At 39.9% G+C, this 22,189-nt stretch overlaps 2 protein-coding genes across 5 annotated transcripts in view; one reads left to right on the forward strand and one right to left on the reverse strand.

The window, feature by feature from the left end:
- Positions 1 to 17,954, reverse strand: part of LOC122776387 (cytosolic carboxypeptidase 4) — a 30,519-nt gene extending 12,565 nt beyond the window's left edge. The window contains exons 1-13 of the mRNA XM_044036900.1: positions 17,596 to 17,954; positions 13,498 to 13,561; positions 12,527 to 12,673; positions 12,170 to 12,301; positions 11,331 to 11,424; positions 8,464 to 8,501; positions 7,191 to 7,399; positions 6,419 to 6,578; positions 4,906 to 4,970; positions 3,687 to 3,803; positions 1,857 to 2,064; positions 1,158 to 1,236; positions 42 to 311 (exon numbers count right to left, since the gene is read on the reverse strand). Coding sequence (XP_043892835.1) covers positions 42 to 311; positions 1,158 to 1,236; positions 1,857 to 2,064; positions 3,687 to 3,803; positions 4,906 to 4,970; positions 6,419 to 6,578; positions 7,191 to 7,399; positions 8,464 to 8,501; positions 11,331 to 11,424; positions 12,170 to 12,301; positions 12,527 to 12,673; positions 13,498 to 13,561; positions 17,596 to 17,652 — 1,640 coding nt within the window. The 5' untranslated portion in view covers positions 17,653 to 17,954. The remainder of the gene's footprint in view (positions 1 to 41; positions 312 to 1,157; positions 1,237 to 1,856; positions 2,065 to 3,686; positions 3,804 to 4,905; positions 4,971 to 6,418; positions 6,579 to 7,190; positions 7,400 to 8,463; positions 8,502 to 11,330; positions 11,425 to 12,169; positions 12,302 to 12,526; positions 12,674 to 13,497; positions 13,562 to 17,595) is intronic.
- Positions 1 to 22,189, forward strand: part of LOC122776381 (receptor-type tyrosine-protein phosphatase zeta-like) — a 940,026-nt gene that overhangs the window by 611,694 nt on the left and 306,143 nt on the right. The window lies entirely within an intron of this gene.

The following is a 22,189-nucleotide window of genomic DNA, read 5'->3' on the forward strand; positions in this document are numbered from 1 at the left end:
CAATTTTAAATGTCCTGAAGTGTGAAATGAGCATGGATTACCTTTGTGTGTTGGGGTTGCGAGGGGCCATGCGTTCATTTCCTGGGGGAGGAAGGTGACCCCAGAAATCAGGGAAAGCCAGGATGCTGAACCCTGGAATCGACTTGGTTTTGGCAGCTGCAGCTCGGTACAGCTTGGGGTCATGGTGCGAAATACAGGCTCCGTGTCTCTTCAGTAACCTGTCTATTATGGGACAATGGTGGAATTCTTCGTCTTCTTCCTCCTCCTCATCAACCGGCTCTTTTCCTCCCAGACCTGGAGGGGTGTCTCCCCTGTGAGAAAACAAGAAAACATTAGAAATGGAATCAGAAAACATTAGAAAAGCTCACAGTGATGAGACGGGTGTGTGACACTACTGCTAAAGCACAGAGCTTGAGGCAGTGGTTGTGTGACACAAACCCCAGGGGGAGTTTATGAAGCTATGGTAAGGTTAAATCAAATATATTCATTCATGTCCTCTCTGTCACTTCATTCTGGCTGCAGCGCTTGTGTGAATGCAGTTTATTATAGTGACTCTCTTTTGTGTCACTGTCGATATATTTACATAAACATAACATAAATGTACCGTACATGTGTTCCTCTTCCTGTGTGTTACTGTGTGGAAGACGATGTATGCAGATTGCCGTGTGCCGTCCCTCCTTCCCTATTGGTGCTCCTGTTTCCTGCCTTCCTGCCTCTCTTCCACCATCTGCGTCCCTCAACCCGCCTTTCTACCACCGTGATTGGTTTGCCCCACTTCCAGCTCACCTGACCAATCCTCCTTCATCACCTCATCAGCACAGCTGTATATATACCAGCCGCTGAAACCCTGTATCACTTGGTTCATGGTTGTTGTTGTGTGCGCATCTGTGTGGGTCGACTGACTCAGAGAAAGACTTTAATATTGGGGATTAGTGCTGATTGTTAGCCTTTTTGCTTGTTCTGTGTTGTCTAGCCAGGACAGACTTAGGAATGCTATTGATTTGTATTTAAGTTTGGTTTCCTTAGTTCCTCCTGTTCTTTGGTGTTGTGTTAAATACAGATTAAGAAATATTTAATTAGAAACTACCTTTCTACGTCTGGTTAATTATGTTACGAGCTGGGGTCGTAACAATGTTCAATGATAACCACATACATACCTAACATCTGGAACCATGGTCCTGCAGGCTAAGATGCTGCTGTGACTGTGGAAATCACAGGCTTCTACCTGGGCAGTGGCTGGAGAGAAAGCAAAAGGACATTTCAAATGTTTCCATCCTCAAAAAGAGGAGGAGAACGAGAGAGTGATGATGAAAACCAAGAGAATGTATTTTGTGTGCAGCTGTGTGCGTGAGTCACCTGTATGTCTCTCTGTCAGGACAGAAATGGCAGAGTTTGAGAAACTTGGACAAGTAATAATACATCTCATTGTTCATGATTTCAAGTTCTGATCAAAAATGATTAGGACACATTCTTCCTCCTCATGACTACTTTATCAGCTGTATTTGAAATGCAGGATGTGCTCTCTCTTTTCCAACTTCCAATGTCACTTTCCATCTGTCATAGGCCAGATTTGTCCAAGGTGGTAAACACAGCCCACAGGAGGCATATGTCTAATTCTCACTCCGATCACTTGATTTAATTATGCCTACTCTAGCTCTAAGGAGCTCTGTGATGCCTTTGCTGCTTTGAATCCAGAATGGAAAGAGCTGTTGAAAAATAATATCCAGTTGAAGTTGAACACTCCAAACATTATGTACTGTAGCACTAGCTTCTTACACAGGAAAAACAATTCTCCTCTTTGTGTCTCAGTGTTAGCATGGGTTTGTTTGAGCTATTGTGTGTGTGCTATGTATGACCTGGTGTTTTTCCCTCTGTCTCTGAGTGAGATGAAGAAGAGGAGGATGAATCACTGCTGGAGTTGCTCTTCTTCCTGTCCTTCCTGGACGATTTAGCAGAGAAAGTGCTTTGCAGCACGGTTTCCTCATCTGATGATGATGATGATGAAGATGATGACGATGATGGTGATGGCGAGCTCTTCTCTGGCTCTGAACTCAGAACCAATTCCTGGGGGACACACAAGTTGTTTGGCAGTCATGTGATTAGCTCAACGACATGTCATGCTTCAGCAAACATAGACATAAAAACATAGAAACAACTTAAAAAACGTTTGTTTTGTCATCTTTTTCCCTCAGTGTTGTAACTATTTGGCTACCGTGTGCGAGTGGCAACCACTGGTTCCAGGATAAGAGGTCATTTTCAGCGACAAAGGACTTCCCTTGAACCACTTATTGCCAGCAGATACCATACTTGTTGCTGGTGGTTTATTGGGTGTTGGGGAAAGGACAGCTATGTTGCTCCCACGTTATCCACAATGCCTATGATAAATTACTGTACATAAAAGTACAGCAAATATGAACTACTTTGAAACTTTTACTCTATTTACTATTAATATTGTCATAGGTGACTGGAAAGGGGTTTTCCAGTAGCCACTGCAGGAAACCCTGTTCCTATACACTCCCTAGGGTGCTTTTATTCATTTTCATAATATTTGATGTTATTTTGAGTTGTGTTTCAGTTGTCTTTCCAAGGTTTTCTGCTTTTTTTTTTAATTCACGGTTAGTTTTGGGGTTTTTGTTGCTTAACAACTTTACAGTGGGAACAATCATCGCCAGTTAAGTGCAGAATGGAGGAATGAGATGAAGAACATTGTGGTTGGCTAAGAGGTGGTGTTTTTACATGCGCTCTTTAAATAGCCTTAGCAAAGGTCGACTGTTTTGTGTCCCTTGGTGGTGCATGTGACATGTTGCTGATAAACTGGGAGTGTTTTATTTAGCTCACGGCCAATAAAATCCCCTAGGATAAGAACAGGTGCACACTCAATCCAGTGAGCGTACACTATGGTCTCTGACACACAATATTGAAACATAAACAAAGACTTGAGCCAGCCAATCAGATCCTGCTCCATACACCCATCCCATGTGTTTTCTGACGGATCAGTTGTCTTGGTCCAGTCTGTTTCACATCCATCCAGAGAGAGCTTCATGATCATGTTCTTTAGCCAGGATTCTGTGAGGCAGATCACTGGTGTGATGTGCTTGCAATTTGTATGTAATTCATCCAAATTATTGTGCAGGGAGTGGGAATTAGCAAGTGTAATAAAGGGAAGGGGTGGGTCCATTGCGAGGCTTCAAGTCTCACCGTTATTACCCCCAGGCAAAGAAGAGAAAACATAAGTACAGTAATTTGTGGTGTCCCTCAGGTTCTCACAATCAAGAAAAAATAAACTGATGCACCCCAAGATTCTCTCCACATGTTGCTACTACATGTTTAATTGATCTACCAGGAACTCCTCATAACTTCATAAAAAAATAGTGTTCATGTCGAACTTGAATTCCCATCATTCACCCCATCATCCTCTTTTGCTCCAGTGTCTGCCATTAATTAATGAATTAGTTACTACCTCTTAAAATACACACTAGAAATGAGAAAGCAATGATGAACCTGACCAGTGGTCAGTGTGGCTGTTCTAATCTAAACAGCCAACCATGGGTACCGAAATGTAATGCAATACATACTGTGACACAAACAAGCAGCTCCGATATCCAGTGCGGCCCAGACCTTAAAGCTATATTTTTTGGCTAAACCAACTTTTCAACATTTATAATGCAGAAGATGATTATTCAGACCTCAAAGTCGTGTGAGAGTTCAGGACAGAGGCGTCCATACTGTTGCAGCAGCCCTTTAGGTCTATCTGGGTCTGGACGATGACAAAGTATGTTCAGGTCAGTCTCCAAGTCTTCATCCTGCGTAAAAGAACAGACAGACACACGCATATACAGTTTTGTTTTGTTTTGTCAATTGCAAACAAGCATTGAAGTACTGAAGATTTACTTTTGTAAGTCGCTTTGGATAAAAGTGTCTGCTAAATGACATGTAATGTAATGTAATGAAGAGACATTCTGAAAACGCTTCACATTGTCAGTAAAACCCAAATGTGTCTATGTGGAGTAAATTGTGAATCACTTTTCACTGTGTCAACCAAAAAATGCATTCAGTGACCACGGTTACCACAATTCATGAACTTTTCTCAGTCAGAGTCCACCACCTGTAAAACACTATAATTCTGCTGTTTTTTTTCTTGTTTTTTCAAACTGTTAAAAACACAAGTGAAACAGAATGATGGGTGGGGGGGACTGTGCATTTCTGCTGCAGCCACACTGAAATCTATAGAAAATATGAATTATACATGTTCATTCCTATTCTACTCCTGGAATTTAGTGATTTTACTTCTTTTTTTTATTCAAACATTTTAAATAGTGTAAATCACTGTGAAAAGACATAAAAAACATAAATGTAATTGAATTGTTGCTTTTCTGATTTATTGTTGTTACGAAATACAACATACAGTAATAATTAAGTGCAAAGATCTTATTCTATTCTAGAATTATCTGGAAAACTTAAAAGATAAACTGTCTTTTATGTAATGTCTCTGTTGTTTGTATGTTGTAGTTTAGTGTCCTCACCGTGAAAGTATTTGTTGGCAGTGTTGTGGATGAATGAGCTCATTTTGAGACATATGATGACGATGATGATGATGATGATGATGTCGGTGAGAAAGAGTTTTGGAGGTGAGATGAACTGTGTAGCTGAGAAGCACGTTAATAATGCGGACTGTGAGGATAAAGTATGTTGAGTGTGATTATGGTGAAGGTTACTGTATATGAATTAAAAGGAGTGAAATGTAAACAGCGTGATCACATAGAATGAAACCAGGAATGAGTTCTAAAAATAAAACATAAAAACATCTGCTCACTAGATCAACACTGGACCTGATGACTGACAACACTGGAATTACACACAGATTCAAAAACATTGTACACAACACACACACACACAGAGACTCACATAATCTCTGTTCTCTGCCTCTTGGTTATCAGCATATTCATCATCACTCTCCTCACTGCTCTTATCTGGACACAGCAGAGAGAAGCACAATTGAAAATGTCACGGAACAGTGTGTGTGTGTGTGTGTGAGGGGGACTTTGTCTCTAAATGAGCAACATTCAAACGTTTATAAATGTGTTAACTAGAGAACAATCATTTAATAGAAGGTGGTTTCAGATGAACAGAAGAAATAACTAACCTGGATCAACAAACTCTCTTTTATTTAGTATGATTTATCTTGTTGCATTGTCGCATCAAAATCCATTGACAATAAAGTCAGTCTATGGAGGGGAAAGGATGGCATTTGTAGCCCTTGTAATATGTGAGCAATCACTTCATTCATTTTACATCCATCCTAATCAAAAGTGCTTGTAGTGAGCAGTCTTGTATGAAGTACCATAAAGGCATATCTTACCAGAATATTACTATGGTAGAAGCTGAAGTCACTTTTTATAATATTACTTAAGTAAACGTCTTAAAGTGTATGACATTTACTGTACTTAAGTATCAAAATAGTTTTCTGATATAAAATGTACTGAAGTGGGAAGTAGGAGTAAAAGTATTAAAAAAGTTAGGAGTTAGGATTGAGCCATTGTAGCTCAGTGGTAGGGCGAGTTGTCTTCCATCTATAAGGTTGTGAGTTCAAATCCTGGCTTTGCTAGTCTATATGTGTCCTTGAGCAAGACACTAAACCCAGTGTTGAAGCATGTGAATGGTTGAATTACAAAACTGTACTGTCATCAAGACTAGAAATCTATTTGGTAGTGACAAAGATAGACAGGTGAAATGTAGTGGAGTAGAAGTTGCTAGAAATATAAATAACAAAGTAAAGTACAGACATGTGAATGTTGTACTTAAGTACAGGGAAGTACTAAAGTACAATACGTTAAAAATCACATGGAGAGAGCTACCAGGATTTTAAATGTACAAGAGTAGGTCATCTGCATACAGTGAAATATAGAAACATTCCTCGGAGAGCAGCCAGAAAGCCATGGGTTCTATCGCAATGGCAAACAAAAGTGGTAATAATTGTTCCTGAAGAACGAAGGGGAACAGACAGTCGCTGTAACTGTTACCTCATAAAGGTACCGTCCTTTCAACACTGGCAAAAGCTTTTTTGGTGTCAAGGATTCCACTACTGCCGGGGATTCAGTGCTTAACAAGTGGGTAATGTTACAAAGACACCTGCTGTTGTGAGGGGACTGCCTGTCTGACATAAATCCTCTTTGATCTAACAGGATGATAGAGGGCATTAGTCACTGGAGACAGAGACCCAGAACTTTGGAAAGAATCTCGAGGTCCACATTTAGGAGAGAAATCAATCAATAGCTACTACAAGAGATAGATAGAGTGTCTAGCAGACAAAGTAGACACGCCTCACTATGCATATCTTTTAGTGCTGGTGCCAGGAGACTAGAGCTGTCTCGACTTGGACACGTTAATGAATTCTTCTGATGAGTTTTGAAGACTTTACCTGGTGCCACATCCACATCAAGGGCAGGTCTTCCGGGAAGAGGGAAGGTGTATGCAGACTGATCTGATTTCAGTGGTAGAGGCGTTTTGGGAAGACACTTTCTCAACAGCTGTACGGAGGGCTCTGTCAGACACTCCATGCCTTTACACAACAAACCTGTCTGTCAAAGGAACACACATAAGAACATATAGAGGTGACATGTTAAGAGATTCACCTCTAGTTTGAGTTGGACTATGTTGTACAAACAGAAAGATATGCTTATCTAACTGCATTTTGTAAGTGAGTGTGAATTAAAAGTTATGTTCCCAAAACTGGATTCTCCGTTACATTTTGTAAGGAACTTGTTTTAGCCTAATTAAAACTACCATATTACAAACTGCGGTTTGGCAGTTTTAGTACATTTTTTATGAAAATATTATCCAACAATGTAGTAAATGTCCGTGGAAATGCAGTCTTTGAAGTGTTGTGCCTATAAAGCATTTTCTTAAAGGAACAAAAACGTAGACCATGAAGACCTCAGGACCGGTGGTAAACAGACCCGTGGATAACAATACAGCAACACTGTCTGCCTTTTCACTGAGGACTCTAATATTATAATGTTTTTTCTGTCATAGAGCTTAATAAGTTCTTGTTCTGTGTTTTGCCAGTATGGCCAATTCAATCGCCATAGACATGCACACCTGCCATTAGTTCTTGTTGTAAGCTGTTCAGTCTGTCACAACAAAACTAAAGATAACTCAGAAAAGCATGAAATGCATGATTTGGGTTTTACCTGTGTGGTCTGATATAACAGTCTGAGGCCTCCATGGGAAACAAAGGCCTGTCTACCTCCAGCAATGCGGGTGGCTTTATGGAGGCAGCGCAGCAGCGCGTGGCGAATTTCTATGGCAGCATGTTGAGTATCTTTACTGTGCCAGTCCTCGTACAGCCTTAACAAGCCAGAGACGTAACCCTTAGACACCACTGAAGAAACATTCGCCTCTGTGGGGGAAGACAGAGACAAACAGAGAAAACATCAGTACATTTACTTTTGGGATAAAATTGCTGGAGTCATTGCGGCTGGTTTACAAGCAGAAGAAGTGTACCCAAAAAAAACATCTGAAACATCTATCAAATTATGTCTAGCCATTTCATAGTCAGATGTTCTCCATGTCTTACATAGAGGGTCGCACTCGTGGGAGCCGATCTCAAACTTGTGAGAGAGCATGGTGGGCCTGGAGATGCAACACGTGTGCAGCTGTGTTAGTGCCCCATTTTCCCCTGGATGGCAGGGGAACATGCTCTGTAATTCAAGTTAGTTGCCAACAGACTGGTTCAGAACAGTGAGCATGAAATAATTGATTTTCTATTTGAACCAAAGCTGTGTACCCCTCCATTGAGTCGTGACAGTTACATTTTGGTCTAGTCTATCTATATAAAAAAGCAGTACTATGACCTTCATTTGAGACAAACGCTACAGTGGGTGAGATGTCAAACGTGGGATAAAATGGTTTGAAGGAGGGGGAGTAAAAAGAGAAATGTATAAATCTATCAACAGGACTTCATACTGGTCTAATTACAGCTTTTATGTTCACCTCAAAACTTGCACGATACATCAAAGTGAAACACAAGCTCATCTGAATGTTCTACTTTATGAGTGAACATATTCCCCTTGATGTACTGTGCACATTGGATTCATCACTTGCTTAGCTCAAATACCACAAGACTAGAAACAATAGTGCAACAGTGACCCCTTCAGGAACTAACACAGGAACAAACGAAACACCGGAACACTTATTTGTTATGCCAAACACCTGCATATAAAGGTTTGGCCTCTTCATACCTCATTACTACCTGTAAGGTGATGCATTATTACAGCATATCACAGTAGTTATTCATTAAATGCAATAAAACTGACTGAATGATCAAATAAATATATGGTTTCAGAGTTGGAAATACTGCCAGAGGAGAGAAGTACTTATGAGTTGCACAGAGACAATGATGGTTTTGAGGATAATGCGTACATTATGGTCTGCTGATAAATGAAGGAAGTCATGAAAACGTACTTGTGCACAGCAGAGCTGCGAAGGCATTGATTGCTGCCCTGTAAAAAAAAAACAAAACAACAACAAAGCAGACAGAGCAGTTAATATGGATATTTTAATAAACACACAATAAACAGCAAGCCACAAGCACAAAAAGTAAGAGACATGATGACATAAATCAAATAAGTTAATCCGATATGTGCACTTTTAGGTAGCTGTACTGCACTAGGGGATCACATTTACACTACAACTGATACAGACATTTATTTGGCTGCAGATAAATAGTTGTTTAATGTTTAGTTGAAGTAACAGGTCTCACGGGCTGGATTTATAGCAGCATTATGAATGAGTTATTTTTGTTGCATTGTGTTCTTAATCATTTCATCCTTTTATCAAACAATCCAAATGCCTGATATTGTCAAAAGTATTATGAGCTTGTCAGGCTATGACTAACATTTACCTATAGCTAAAAACAATGACTTTAAAGCCATTGAATCAGTCCTGTCACCATTGGTGTTCACTATCAAGCTCCTGGATGTTGTGTTTTCAGCAAAGAAAGGATTCAAATGCAGCAATTATGTGAACAAAGAAGGGGTTTTTATTAACCGCACATTTGAAAGGCAAATTTCTCCAAAACATTTGCAAAACAATCTAAACTTTAAAAGGCAACAGTGAAAACAAGGAAATAATGAACAAACAAACTGGCTCAGAAGACTATGAGTGGGAAGAATTAACATACAATGGGTTGGACAATAACAAGACAAAGGTAAAAACTAACCAGCAAAGTAAAGCAAGACAGCAGAAATCATCTCCACACTAGTAATGACTATATTGGCCAGCTTGTTCACTAAATTAGAAGCTCAGACATCTTGAGTGCCGCCCTGTGGTACCACATTGAAAACACATGGATTTTACAGAGATGTTCCCGGTGCTGATTTTAAGATAAATAGACCAACATTTCAGGATGCCACAAAAAAAAAATAACAGGAGAGGTATTTATCAGATGTGAGGTATAGTACATGAAGAGACATGCCATAAAAGAAACTATTTATGGCTGGATCCAGTGGTGTTTGAACATGGTGTTAGATTTTGGGTGGCATGCAGCCATGTGGCTGACAGACAATTTTTCACTGCCCATTTCCTCAGATGGAGGTCATTGTCACTGCCGGGTCAGGCCAACTGGCCTTTACCCAACAAGAGACCATAATTTATTACAGATAACAAAACTACAGCTGATTTCTTTCATTTTTTTTTGCCTCAGTTAAAGTTTTCAAGGGTGTTTAAGGAGGATGGATTTTGTGGCATTATTTATCAGTGATAACAGTGATGTTTACAGCCTCACATCCAATTCTGCACCACCACAGGAGGATCACCGGGCAGTTCAAAAAGAAATTGGGTGCTAGTGTTGGCTGTTCCACCACAGCCACTCTGCATACAGGTCTCTTTGGGTGCTGGATTATTACTATAGCACCAACAAATAACGTCCTACAGTACAAAAACTAAAGTCATCTGACCACAATAAAAAAAAAGGCCATCTGTCCATGTTCGACAGGGAGCAGCGATCCCACAATAATCAGCTACGTTTCCAGTGATCCTGCTTAATGCAGCTTTATGTTGTAAACAATATCACACCTACAGAGCCATGAGGTGAAGTGGAGTTCAAGCATCCTTTCATTTGCAAAACTCTGCTTTCTGGAATTGCATTTATAGTAAAACATCCTCTTTGCATTCTACAGTAGCTCACACCAGCAGCGATATTAGGAGGATAATAAAAAAATAATGTAGTGCCTTGCTTTCAAACAGATGAGACTGAAAGATTAACTGCTGTTGACAGTTGAGAGTAGATGATGGATTTAGTAGTCCTGCTTTTAATTGACTTCACTGCTATAACTGTGTGGACAGTAGCCAACCAGCATGTCTAACGGTCGCCTTACTGCCACTCAAGGAGAAAATAGCATTTATCTTTCCTCAATGCTCTCATGAAGACCCAGGAATTCACAGCTCACAATTAAAAAAAAAATAAAATAAATCTCTAAAGTAGCAATTCTATGATTCTAGTCATTGAAAACTGGATTATACATGGAATGGATACAGCAAACTCATGTTGAAGGACAGAATTTTGCAGTGTCAGATCATCTGATTCCCTCACGCCCCTGGGGAGGGAATCATGTTCACTAGTAGCTGTTCCAGGGTTGGTATGCCTGGCATGGGGCTCGACAGACAGTCCAGTGCTCGTGGTGCTACTGGACGATTCTGCTAATGGAGCCAAATACCATTATTTTTGAGCTCATCATGCTCCAAGAAAAGATGGAATATGGTTTTCATAAAATCTAAAGATTCTGTGTATGGTTTCAGCATGTATGACAACAAGAATGTGTTTATATTGATCTATGATTTTAACACTGCTGTGCTGCAAGTTTGTGCGTGGATGAGGTTAGCACAGCCACTTTGTGATACAGCATAGGAACAAGCCTAGCTAACTTGATTCTAATTTTAGATCCACAACCTGCCAAAATATAAATAAACAAGTCACTGGGGTCAACTTCTGGGTTCTTAGAAATGGATTACATTTAATGGTATGGGTCAGCCATGGTCCATTGCCTCCATCAGTTTTATTTATCATTTACCTGACAACCTGGAGGTGATGGACACTGAATTTTGTAAAATTGTAGTATTTCTCAAATATTTGAGGCAAAATGTTCTGAGTTAAAAAAGAAGGTTAGCAGTGACGTAAAAGTAAATGAGAGTGAAGCATTCACCAAGCAGTAAACCATCCAAGATTGTCATCCAAGAGTGTTTAACAAATAAAGTATCAAATTTAATGGATTTCAAGCGCAGGATCACAGAGGAAATGTTGGCATTAGCAGTAAAAACCTAGGTATACATACTTGATGGTGTGCAGATGTTTGGTAGAATACTGAGGGATGAAGTGAAAGATTACATCCAGTCCGTGGTTTTCTCCGATGAGGTTTGCTGTAGAAACTAAACGAAAACACAAAACAAGCTGTCACCCTGAATTCTAACACATGAAAATGTTGGAAATGACAGGGATTAATCAACAAATGAGTTTGAATACAAAGCTATAACTGTTCTCCGCCTTGAGTTGATTTACACATGAAGATTAAAATAAATAAATAAAAAAAGAAGAAGCAAAGCCTGTTTCGGTGGCTTCTTCATACTTGCCTCTTACCACAGTTTCCAGTTTATTAGTTGTTGTTTTTTAATAATGATTGTAATTCTGTCCCACTCCTTTGATTTAAAAAGTCAAAAGTGCAACAAAAAGTTGTATTATTCATAAAAAATTCAATTTGATGAACCTTTTGAATAAATAAAATGTTCATTCTGCCGCATGAAGCAGGCATGTGTGTGAGAGAGAGCTCTCCTCTGCCTTTCACAGACTCCTGAAAAATGTATAATTAACATGCAGACACACTCACAGCCCCTTTATTGCTGCTTAATCTTTACACACTGTTAGTGGAAATAAGTACCTTGTTTGCCTCATACTGTATGTGAGGTTCAAATCACACTTGTTTTATTATAAAGGTCGGTACACACCAAGCTAATAAATTAAATCAAATTGCTGACACTCATAGAAAATTGATAAATATCCTGACAGAAAAAATGTGGCAAAAATATAGTACACAAACCCAGATCTGCACCAAATTTTAAATGAATTCTTAAGTTGAAACAAAAGTGTCCATGCAACTGCGTAACTGAGTGTTGATACCTGATGAGGAAAACACTTGAATGACCCAGAGACAGGCTGCAGCCCTTCTGGCATGTTTGGTGTTGTGTTTAAGGAGATTGAGGGTCAGCAGAACAGCGTCAGCCTCCTCTGCTTTTATACCAATACGCTTGTCTGCACAAACACAGAGGAGCACATTTCCACAAGTGTGAAGACACAGACCAGTATCCAGGATCACATGATGCCACATCGTGAGCTCGTGTTTCTTATTTCCATGCCTGTAGACGTGCATGCATATGAACACGGTAAAGTTAGCAGCTGAGTGTCTAAACTTGGCCTTTGACTTTACAAAAGCCTCGTAATAAATAACACTAAACCTAACGTTTCATGAATCCTCACCTCTGTGTCCAACTTTCGCCAGCAGGTGCAGCAGTGGCAGCAGAATCGTGTAGTTGGGACAGAAACTGCGGCCAGTTTTGACCAGCAAGGTTAGCAAGGCCTCACTGCCACCTTTACTGATCAAATACGTGATACGTCGATCAGTACCTGATGAGACACAATTAGAGGTTACACTAGAACATCACAACCGAATGGTTCCAGAGATACTAAATTGACCATTTCAGTAAAATAATGATAAATAATGAGGTCTACAAGTCTGGAAAAGAATTCACACACAATTCTGACGGATATATGTCATCTGCCGTCGTGTCAAAGCTGGAAGAATACTGAGATAAGCTACAAGAAAGCACTTAAAGGTCTAGTGGTCCAGATCCAGGGTGTAACCTATAGGAGTGTATATTGGCAGAAAAGCTCCAGCAAGTCCAATTGCCTACAGCTAACTACAGAAGAAGACTTTGACCTGGATGACTGAGGACCTTCACAGACACAATGGCAGAAATAGGATTAGCCCTAAATATCTTCAGGAGTTAGCTGTAGGCAGCTGGTATTGCTTGAGTAGAGCTGAAGACATTCCACCTCAAGCATGTCCAGTTGTCTGCAGCTTACTCCTGACGACGACTATCACGCAGATGATTGATGATGATTGAAGTCTGTTTAGTGTATATTCACCTTCAAGTAAAATAAAATGTTTGATTTTCATGGCCTTGTACTTTGTACCACCATGGTTTTCTTGACACATGTGAGCAAGGAGTTTTTTTGTTTTTTACAGTTTTGCAGTTTCACCAACAGATTTCGCTAATTCTCACACCCTAGACCCTTAACATTTTGAACTGCACAAATAGCCAACTTTATTTGTTGAAGGCTGGAAGAGGATTTCAACAACTAAGATAAAAATGTGTTTGCAACTCAAGCTTTAAGCTCTTTCCTCATATCAAATACAGTTAAGTGCTCAAGAGCTGATCGTAGCACACCGGCTGACAGAAGTTCATCCAGGACATTGAGGATATTCAAGGTGCTCTCCACATCTCCTTCATTCTGCAGAAACAAAAACACAAAGAAATATGCATTCATTTTCTACCATTTATCATGTTGAGCATAAACCAACCTCCCACATTGTATCAAAGTTGTTGTTTTTTCTTCTTCCTTTCTTTTTTTTAATGTGGCAAATAACCATCACAATGGGGACCACTGTGTGAGAGACTGAGAAAAAGGTCCTGTGTTTTCCACAGAAAATGTACATTTAGGTTTACACTGACTTATCTGATATATTATTTTGTTGTTATGCTGATGAAATGCTAACGTTCCCACAGGATTTCCTCATCCAGAATGGTTAAAATAGTCTCTGCATGGTCGAAGGTCTGTTGATACAGCTGATGACAGTGTGTAAGCTGATTAAATTCTGCAGTTTAAACACAATTTTTTTGGGTCCAGCCAAACATCTACCCGTGTGTGTGTGTGTGTGCGTGTGTGTTGTATGAAAAGACATCGGACAGTGCCCAACTATCTGCCTGGCACAGAGAGCATACCATATTTGCATGTGGGGCAGCTTGTATGGGTGGCCAACAATCTGCCTGTTTAAATAGAGACAACACTACACTTACAATTGCAGCCAAATAAAATTCTGTTGGTTTAGGTCAGCAGATTTCTGATAGGGCCAAGAGACATGACTATCCCGAGGGAAAATTCAAGCGTGTCAAAGCAAGACTGCAAGGTTATTGGACTGACGTTTGTAGATTAATAATTAATCAATCATAACAATAAAATATGTTTTGCCTAGACGACAGCTTCACACACTTCTGTCATTCTCTCAGTCAGGTTTTTTAACGCGTTTGAGACTATTGGTTTTGTTATACAGCGGTAGGGTTGGTAGTTCTATACAGTGGCTAGTTGCTTCTATATGGCAAGCACCACTCAACTAAATAAAGAGAAACACTAGTACATCGTTGTTTTAAGACATGGAGGTCAGTCAGTCTGGAATATGTAAAGAACTTTGAACAAATCCTCATGTGCACACCATCCATCCATCCATCCATCCACACAGCCCACATCAGTGCTTCACAGAGTATTGTCAAACTGCTGCAGAGAAGGAAGAACAACAAAAACAGAATTGCCTGGGCCACGAAATAACCCTTGGATTGTTTCTCCATGAGAGGAGGAGGTGTGATATGTATGTGTGGGTGCTCTGCTGTTGACTCTGTTGGTGATTTATTCAAACCAGCATGACTACCACGGCATTCTGTAGTGACATGACATCTTATCTGGTCTGTGCTCAGTGGGACCACCATTCGAGGCTATATATGACCAAGGAGGAGAGTGATGGAGTTCTGCGTCAGACGACCTGTTCTCCACAATCACTTGACCTAAACCCGGTTGAGATGGTTTGGGATGAGTTGGACCGCAGAGAGAAGGCAACCAACATGTTCTCAGCATCTCTGAGAACTCCTTCAAGGCGGTTGCTAAATGATTCCAGGTCTCATGAAGCTGATTGACAGAAGTCAAGAGTTTGCACTGCTGCCATCAAAGCAAAAGGTGAAAAAATTTCATCCAATTTAATGTTTTCTCTGTCATGCCTCTGTCTTTGTAGAGGTCCAGGATCTATGCCTCTCCTGGAGACCATGTGTGAATGTGTTTGCTGTCTGAGTTAGAGAAGTGGCACATTCCTCTTTTGAGGTTGTGGCTCATGTAGTTTCCTCTTGTTTCCACTTTATGACTGGCCAGGCCCTCGGAGTAGTAGTGGTATCTAAATGGCATTTGTTCATAGAAATGACCCATCACTGTGGTACCATACTTTTGCTGGCCCCAAGAGAGACATGTTTTCGACACACTTGTGTGTGACATAGCTACTGGTCATCCAGGTGAACAACAAACACATTTTTTTTGTCTTATCTTATAGTCTTGACAGGTCAAGAGCAGGCACTGATTTGTGAGGATTGGGCAAATTCAAGCAACTATATATTTAAATTGATTTTTTTTTTGATTGACACTTTACAGCAGATAAGTACTGGAAAGAATTATGTTTAAAATAGAATGTCCAGACTTCAGTGCATGTGTGAAAACAGCTGATCTGGAGCTTGGGGAGTGATAGTACGGTCAACTGTATCAAAGGTTGCATTAGCTCTGATGTCAACTAAGTATAGCTGACTACTAATTGAGATGTTGCCTAAAACCATGTTTGAATTTCCGCAATATTTAAAATGACGGGCAAGAACTGAGAGCAGATGTCTCGTTAAGTAAGGCAACTTCTGAATATACGAAAAGTGCTGAGCAACCATTGCATTTTTTTTCAAGATTACGTGTACTCATGACAGGATGAACCAACACATGCTTTAAGCAAAAAGGAACAGAGCATTAGATAGAGGGCAAATAGCTGGATGTATGAAGCAAGGAAAGACTTATCAAAATGGCTGACAGTGCAAACGACTGCAAGTGAGCCATCTTTCTACGTCTGTCAGTCTGTCTGCTGGATGAGGGTTGACAGTTTTATCATCAAGCAGGCTAATTTGCAGCCTTACCTTTCTATTTCACAGTCTAACAAATTCTGATTCTTATCCGTCTAAATGGACTATATGTAAACCTACAATACACACAATGAGATGTAAAATGTTAAGCACCAAATTTAGAGTAAACATTTCTGTAAACATGTTTTTAAAATGTAGTTCGGAATTGGAAAACACAACAGATAAAATTGTGGTGTGACCAGATCCATACATTGCAGTCACGTTTCCTCCTGGACTGTTGATGAGAGACCAGAGGATGTGTAGTGTTATTATTATTTTTATGTCAGCTCACTTCCTAAGGCTCAAGTGTCTACCACAAACCAAATTATGAGAACCTGATATACAGCGTGCGCAATTTGGATCAGGTTTGATGCACATTTGATACCTTTGATACAGCAATAACCCAAAGCAGGAATGTAATCTAAAAAAAACATGCCCTTATAAATTATGCCATTAATTAATTTCACGTCAACAGTGTGTTTTCTGTGAGTGTACATAATATTATTTATGTTATTCCTTCACCTTATCTCATTCTCATTTGACTTATTTTTTTTTGTCTGTGATGAATACATGTGTATTTATTGCAACACTGTACCAGTCATGGCCCATATATAAGACAATCTAGAATCTGGTGTTAATGTCATCTGTCATGACCTTGGCTAGGATCAGTGCTGAGTTACACCTCATGCAGAGAAAAGGGGATTAATGTCAGATTGTGGTCAGCCACTTTTTGTTGATACATGGAAATACTATAACAGTAGCTAAGGGTTGTTATAAGCCAGCAACTCAACAAGTACTCTTGTTAAATAGAGCAGCTTCTATCTTGACATGAAGGAAAAGTTAATAATATTAGGACTATAATAATATTGTTTTCCGATTTGTTCTTTAAATTCCAAATCTAATTGATAAATACTAACTAACTAACATTTTCATTAATTTTGTTGTGCTGCACATTAGGTATCAGTGCAATTAGTTATTGTTTTGGGGGGGAAAAGTTTTAGTCAAGTTTTAGTTCCCATTGTCAACGTGGCTACCAGCAGCGGTGAAACAATGAAAAGTAGATTTCATAAATCAAAAATAAAGATTAAAATATATGTCCTAGGTGTGTGACATTTAAATGACAGTTTTTTTACAGCAAGAACATTTTGTCAACATGCGATCGTTTTTACACTGGCATTAATGGCATACGCATATTTCACGAATTACATATGACGTTTGTCTCACTATGATTTCTGTGCCTACATCTGCGCTATTGCTTCCATGGCGGCTGAAAAACAATTGCTTTTCAATACGATAGTACTTTAAACTCTGCCTGAGAGCGATGTTTCAGAGGTCAACTATTTGTGAGCATACTATAATCCAAAATACCAGCATGGATCAACAGATTCTGATAATTTCTTGATAAAAAAGTATATTAATATAAATATATAAATATCAAAACCTGCAACAGTCACAATGTATGTAATCAATGTAAAAATCTAACAACTAAACAGGTAAAAACTGTAGAATCTACGCATGTGGTCAGTTTCAATACATAGAGTGAACACAATTAAAATATAAAGTAGATCCTACCTGCAGGGCAGAAAGCAGGACCTCTAAGCCGCTCGAGGTGCTTGGGGAGGCTGACATTCTTACTCGTCCTTGCTCTGTGCCAGTCAGATTGTTCAGTTGATCAGAAACACAGACAAATAAATGGACAATAAAACAAACAGAGAGGAGACAAACAGACAGACGAACAGAAGTAAGGATAGGGTCACTCTGGCTGATGGAGATCGTCAGTCAGGGGGAGGTAGACAGTGGATATCCAAAGAGCGTCCTGTGCATGCATACACCAACCCCCCACCCCCAAACACACACACACACACAAGTGAAACTTGAAGCATCAGTCTGTCTCATTTTCTCTCTAACACCAACACAGACGTCCACATGCAACACTGCTGCTGTGTCTAACAAGTGAGAGAAGTCATACAATGACTTCTAGCAGTGTGTGTGTGTATGTGTGTGTCTGGGTGTGCAGTTATGTGTTTGCAGGTGTCCTCTCATTCCGACAGCATCATCGTCTTACATGCTGCAGTAAAACGTTGTTCGACACATGGAGACATAAATAAAAGTGGTTAAACGTGTATCTTGTTGTGTCTAAGGGCATGCACACATGCCTGCGCATGTGTAACCCTATCCCTGCAGGATAAAGTGCTCCAGAAAACATTTGTGCTGTGGTGTTGAGAAGGCTACCACTATAAAAAGGCCTCGACAAGCCCAGCCAGGCAGCTACAGGACACAAACTATAATCAGAGGCAGACCTCAGGGGCTAAGGGTTGGTGTCCGACCTCAGATTTTTCCTTTTTTTTTTTATGATACTCACCAAACTCTATCAGAAAAAAATGGCCTTCATATATGTCACAACAAATACAGGGACAAAATGCAACCAGTGAATGTTTAAACACCCACTTAACAGTACCCACTTTAAAAAGGATTTAAAAAGATAATAATAATAAAAGAAAGTATCACTTTCTACGAAAAAGACAACCATTATAAAGGATTTATATAAGTGGTTTATAATTAAGTTATTCATTTGGTAATTAACACTTTAATATTCAATCAATTATAAAATACTCCTTAACACCTTACATTAAAAGGGCAATAGTGAGTTTGCCAAAAAGGTGAGCCTTTGTCATGTCCATCAGCCACCATTTACACCTGTCGTCAAATATTTAATAAGTTACCAGCTTTGGTCCTGCAAATATTTCATAACAAAAGCCTTGTTGAAAGAAATGAATGGAAACAGATAACAGAAACAATAATGCTTTTACTTTGAAACATCGACAGAACACAAGGCAGGAGTTTACATGTGGAGGAGAAAATCAATTTCTTGGCCGTGTACGTCTGACTCCGCTTCTGTAGGTGGCGCTGTATCGCTCTATAAGCTAGTGCGTATTGAATCAATTGCTTCCTGTTGACCTTTACGTCACAGCAACGACAAGATGGGCGGTAAGATGGCTTGTGCTGTGGTTCTGTGTGTTTCGTACCTGCTGTACATGTCTCCTCATCAGTCCACAAGTTGGTCGACGCCACCGTGTCGTTTAATCTTTGCCGGCAACAGTACTGCAGTTTATATGTCGTCTCCTTCTACATCCAGGTCAAAGACTGGTGCGTACACAGAACACCAAGAACACCAATTCCGACTCCAGTCCGACTAAGCGTAGACATGCAGAAGTAATCGGACTATGAATCGCATTATCCCGGTCTGTCAGTTCGACTAAGACTAGTTCGATTTAAGTCGGACTTACGTGTTTACATGACATTAAATTTAGTCCAACTAAAATTGTGCTTTTAACATGCATGTAAACTCACTGACGGACACTGACAGTACTGTCCACTGATTTAAACCACCAAAGGGGTAATACAAAGATATTCACTGACCAGAGACATGAGACAAACTGTACAGACTCTCTCCATGAGGTCAATGTTGAGCAATCCGAACCTGGCTTCAGACGCACACTTTGAGACACATGGCAACACTCAAAGGGGCCTTGTTATTCCCATCAGAGACAGAATGCTAATCCACATGTCTCAAGTCATGCACACACTTCGGTCCCCAGGTTTCCCCTGGCTTGAGACACATTTATATATACACACACACACAAAGACAGGCATGCACACACACACACACACACACACACACGCACACACACATACTGTACATGTACTCAATAATGAGGGAAGACCCAGTGTGTTGCCTCAGCTGTCGTCTTAATCTTTTTCACTGGTGGCGACAGACAACAGACACTACACATATGTGATATGTATCTCTGGGCTTTCCATCTATAACTCAGCTCACATTACTGAGTGTGCAACACACTCTGCAGCCGACTCACCGGCTAACTCCTGCTTATTCTAGTAGTGTTTTAATCCACAAAATTTCTTTATTCTAGAAAACTCTAGTGTTTATATTGTCTTGATATATACACTTACAAAATACACAAACAAGGGGTAATCTGGGAGCCCTCCCTTAAAAAAAATCCTTTTCAAAACCCCAGAAACCTCTTCAAGGTGCAGTTGGCATAATTTGGCATACACAAAACATTATAAGCTTTCAGTGAAGAATAAATCAAGTTCCTCTTCTGGGCTTGGTATAAAATGGAGTGGACTTTTTGAGAGTAGTTAGACCTTTTGGCTGTTCCACAAAAGCTTTTTGTTGCATACAGGTCCTCCCAATGACAAAACCTCCTATGCTGCAAAGAAACCTTAAAAAGCAAACAATAAATTGAATCACCTGTGGATGAAACAAATGTGTATTATTGTTAATTATTAACTACTAATAACTTGTTTTCCCTTCCTACTGCAGCCTTAACTGTGGTGGCCAGGATGTCTCACAAATCAAAACCCAAATGCAAAAATCAGCGACACAACTGTCAAAGTACAACATGTGGAATTTCCTGTTTTATTTAATTTGCTGTTGTGTTTAGAGGCAACGGCAGGAAGGAAAACTCATTTCCAGAGACAATAGCACACTGCTGCCACTAGTGGGTTGTAAATTAAAACATCATATCCCACAGGGAAAAATTGCTGTTCTGAGATCAGGTTATGGAGAGATATGGATTCTATATATGTTTTGGAGTCTTTTTTTAGATTTGACTTTTGGCGAGGACTACGACAGTACACCTGTACACAGTCTGTCTGTCTGTCTGTCTCACACTTCATCTATTTTTTATTTTTTTTAAAAGACTGTATTTGTTATGTACTGCATAGTAAGGAAAGTTTCAGTCTCTTTGTGACAGCCCAAACCTTCATGATTGAAAGTCTGCCTGCTCCGTCCTCACTCTCATTTTAAGAGTATCAATTTGTTCCCTCGCTGAGTTTCATTAACAGTTGCTCCAGTTTTCCTTTGGCACGATCAAGTGTCTCGTGTCTCATTAGACTACTGGATACTACTTTGCTCCTCTCGGCTATGCCTCTGATCTGACGTCCCTGCACTGTAGAGAGCCAAGACACAGAATGCACTCCCACATTCAGGACATTACAGTCACATAGTACAGATAGTGGTGCAGTTTGACTGACACCAACAATTTGCCAGTTTTGGCTACTTACTTAAGAGAAGTTGATGGCAGAAATGATACCACTGTATCATTTTATATCATTTTATAATGTGTGTCTTTCCAAACTGTAGGAAGAATATCAGATTCCTCTGTTATATGAGGAAATTTTGGAGTGTGGAGGTATCGGGTTTGACACATCGTTAGCCATGATTTTACTATGTGCAACCTCGGTGCACCACGGTGGGAACCAGCCTGAGATATGGAGGGTCGTTCTCGGTAGCTATGTTTAGATGAACACAAGTGATCAGAAGAAAAGCCTGATTGGATGTAAACATGCTAATCTGAAAACTCGTGAACGGTCGATCCGCTCATGGCGTCCTGGTTTGGTGCTGTCACGTGTCTGATCCACATAAAAATGACGTATTGAAGAAGACGGTGTGTTTCGATTCTAAAAAAGATCCGAAAGTTACTGACGTGGAAGAGGAGTAAAATGAGCAAACAAGTGCAGCATTTATGTAAAAATAAACACACGACGCGACACCACAATCAGATCTTTTAATTTTGCATCCGTGAAAACGAATGATTGCACCAGTGGTGATTGCTCTAAGACAGCAAGGGAAACTCAGCTTCCTCTAAAATGTCGTCAGATATGTATTGTGTTGTATTACGTGTCACTCGTTTGTTCAGAATCAGCTGTTTATCACGGGTGACAGATCGTCTTATGTGATTTTCATATTCCCATAGCAGCCTCCACATTAAAACCACTCCAATTTCAGCTCCAACTGTTCTCTATGGGATGGCACAGAATAGGGTTTATGCCACAGCGGTGAGCTCAACAGTGATTGGACAAATGATGATTGGAGGAACTGTCTGAAAGGCAGAACCAGTGGATTTTGCTGAGGAAGTCAGTGGAATAATAGCTGTGTGTTATTTGCTCGCCGATATAGCCCATTGTTGTACAAATACTATTATACCATTTCAGTTTTACATAATAATGGCGTTTCCTTGTTGTAGTTGATCATTTGCAGGACTTATGTAAGAATATATGTATAAATAACCGAGCCTGAAATGAGCTTCCCCTGTTAAACAAGAAGAACATAGCCAGTGAAAAACTGAGAGCGCACCTGGGT

This window comes from Solea senegalensis, linkage group LG10 (assembly GCF_019176455.1).
Source record: "Solea senegalensis isolate Sse05_10M linkage group LG10, IFAPA_SoseM_1, whole genome shotgun sequence".
Classification (NCBI taxonomy): Eukaryota; Metazoa; Chordata; class Actinopteri; order Pleuronectiformes; family Soleidae; genus Solea; species Solea senegalensis.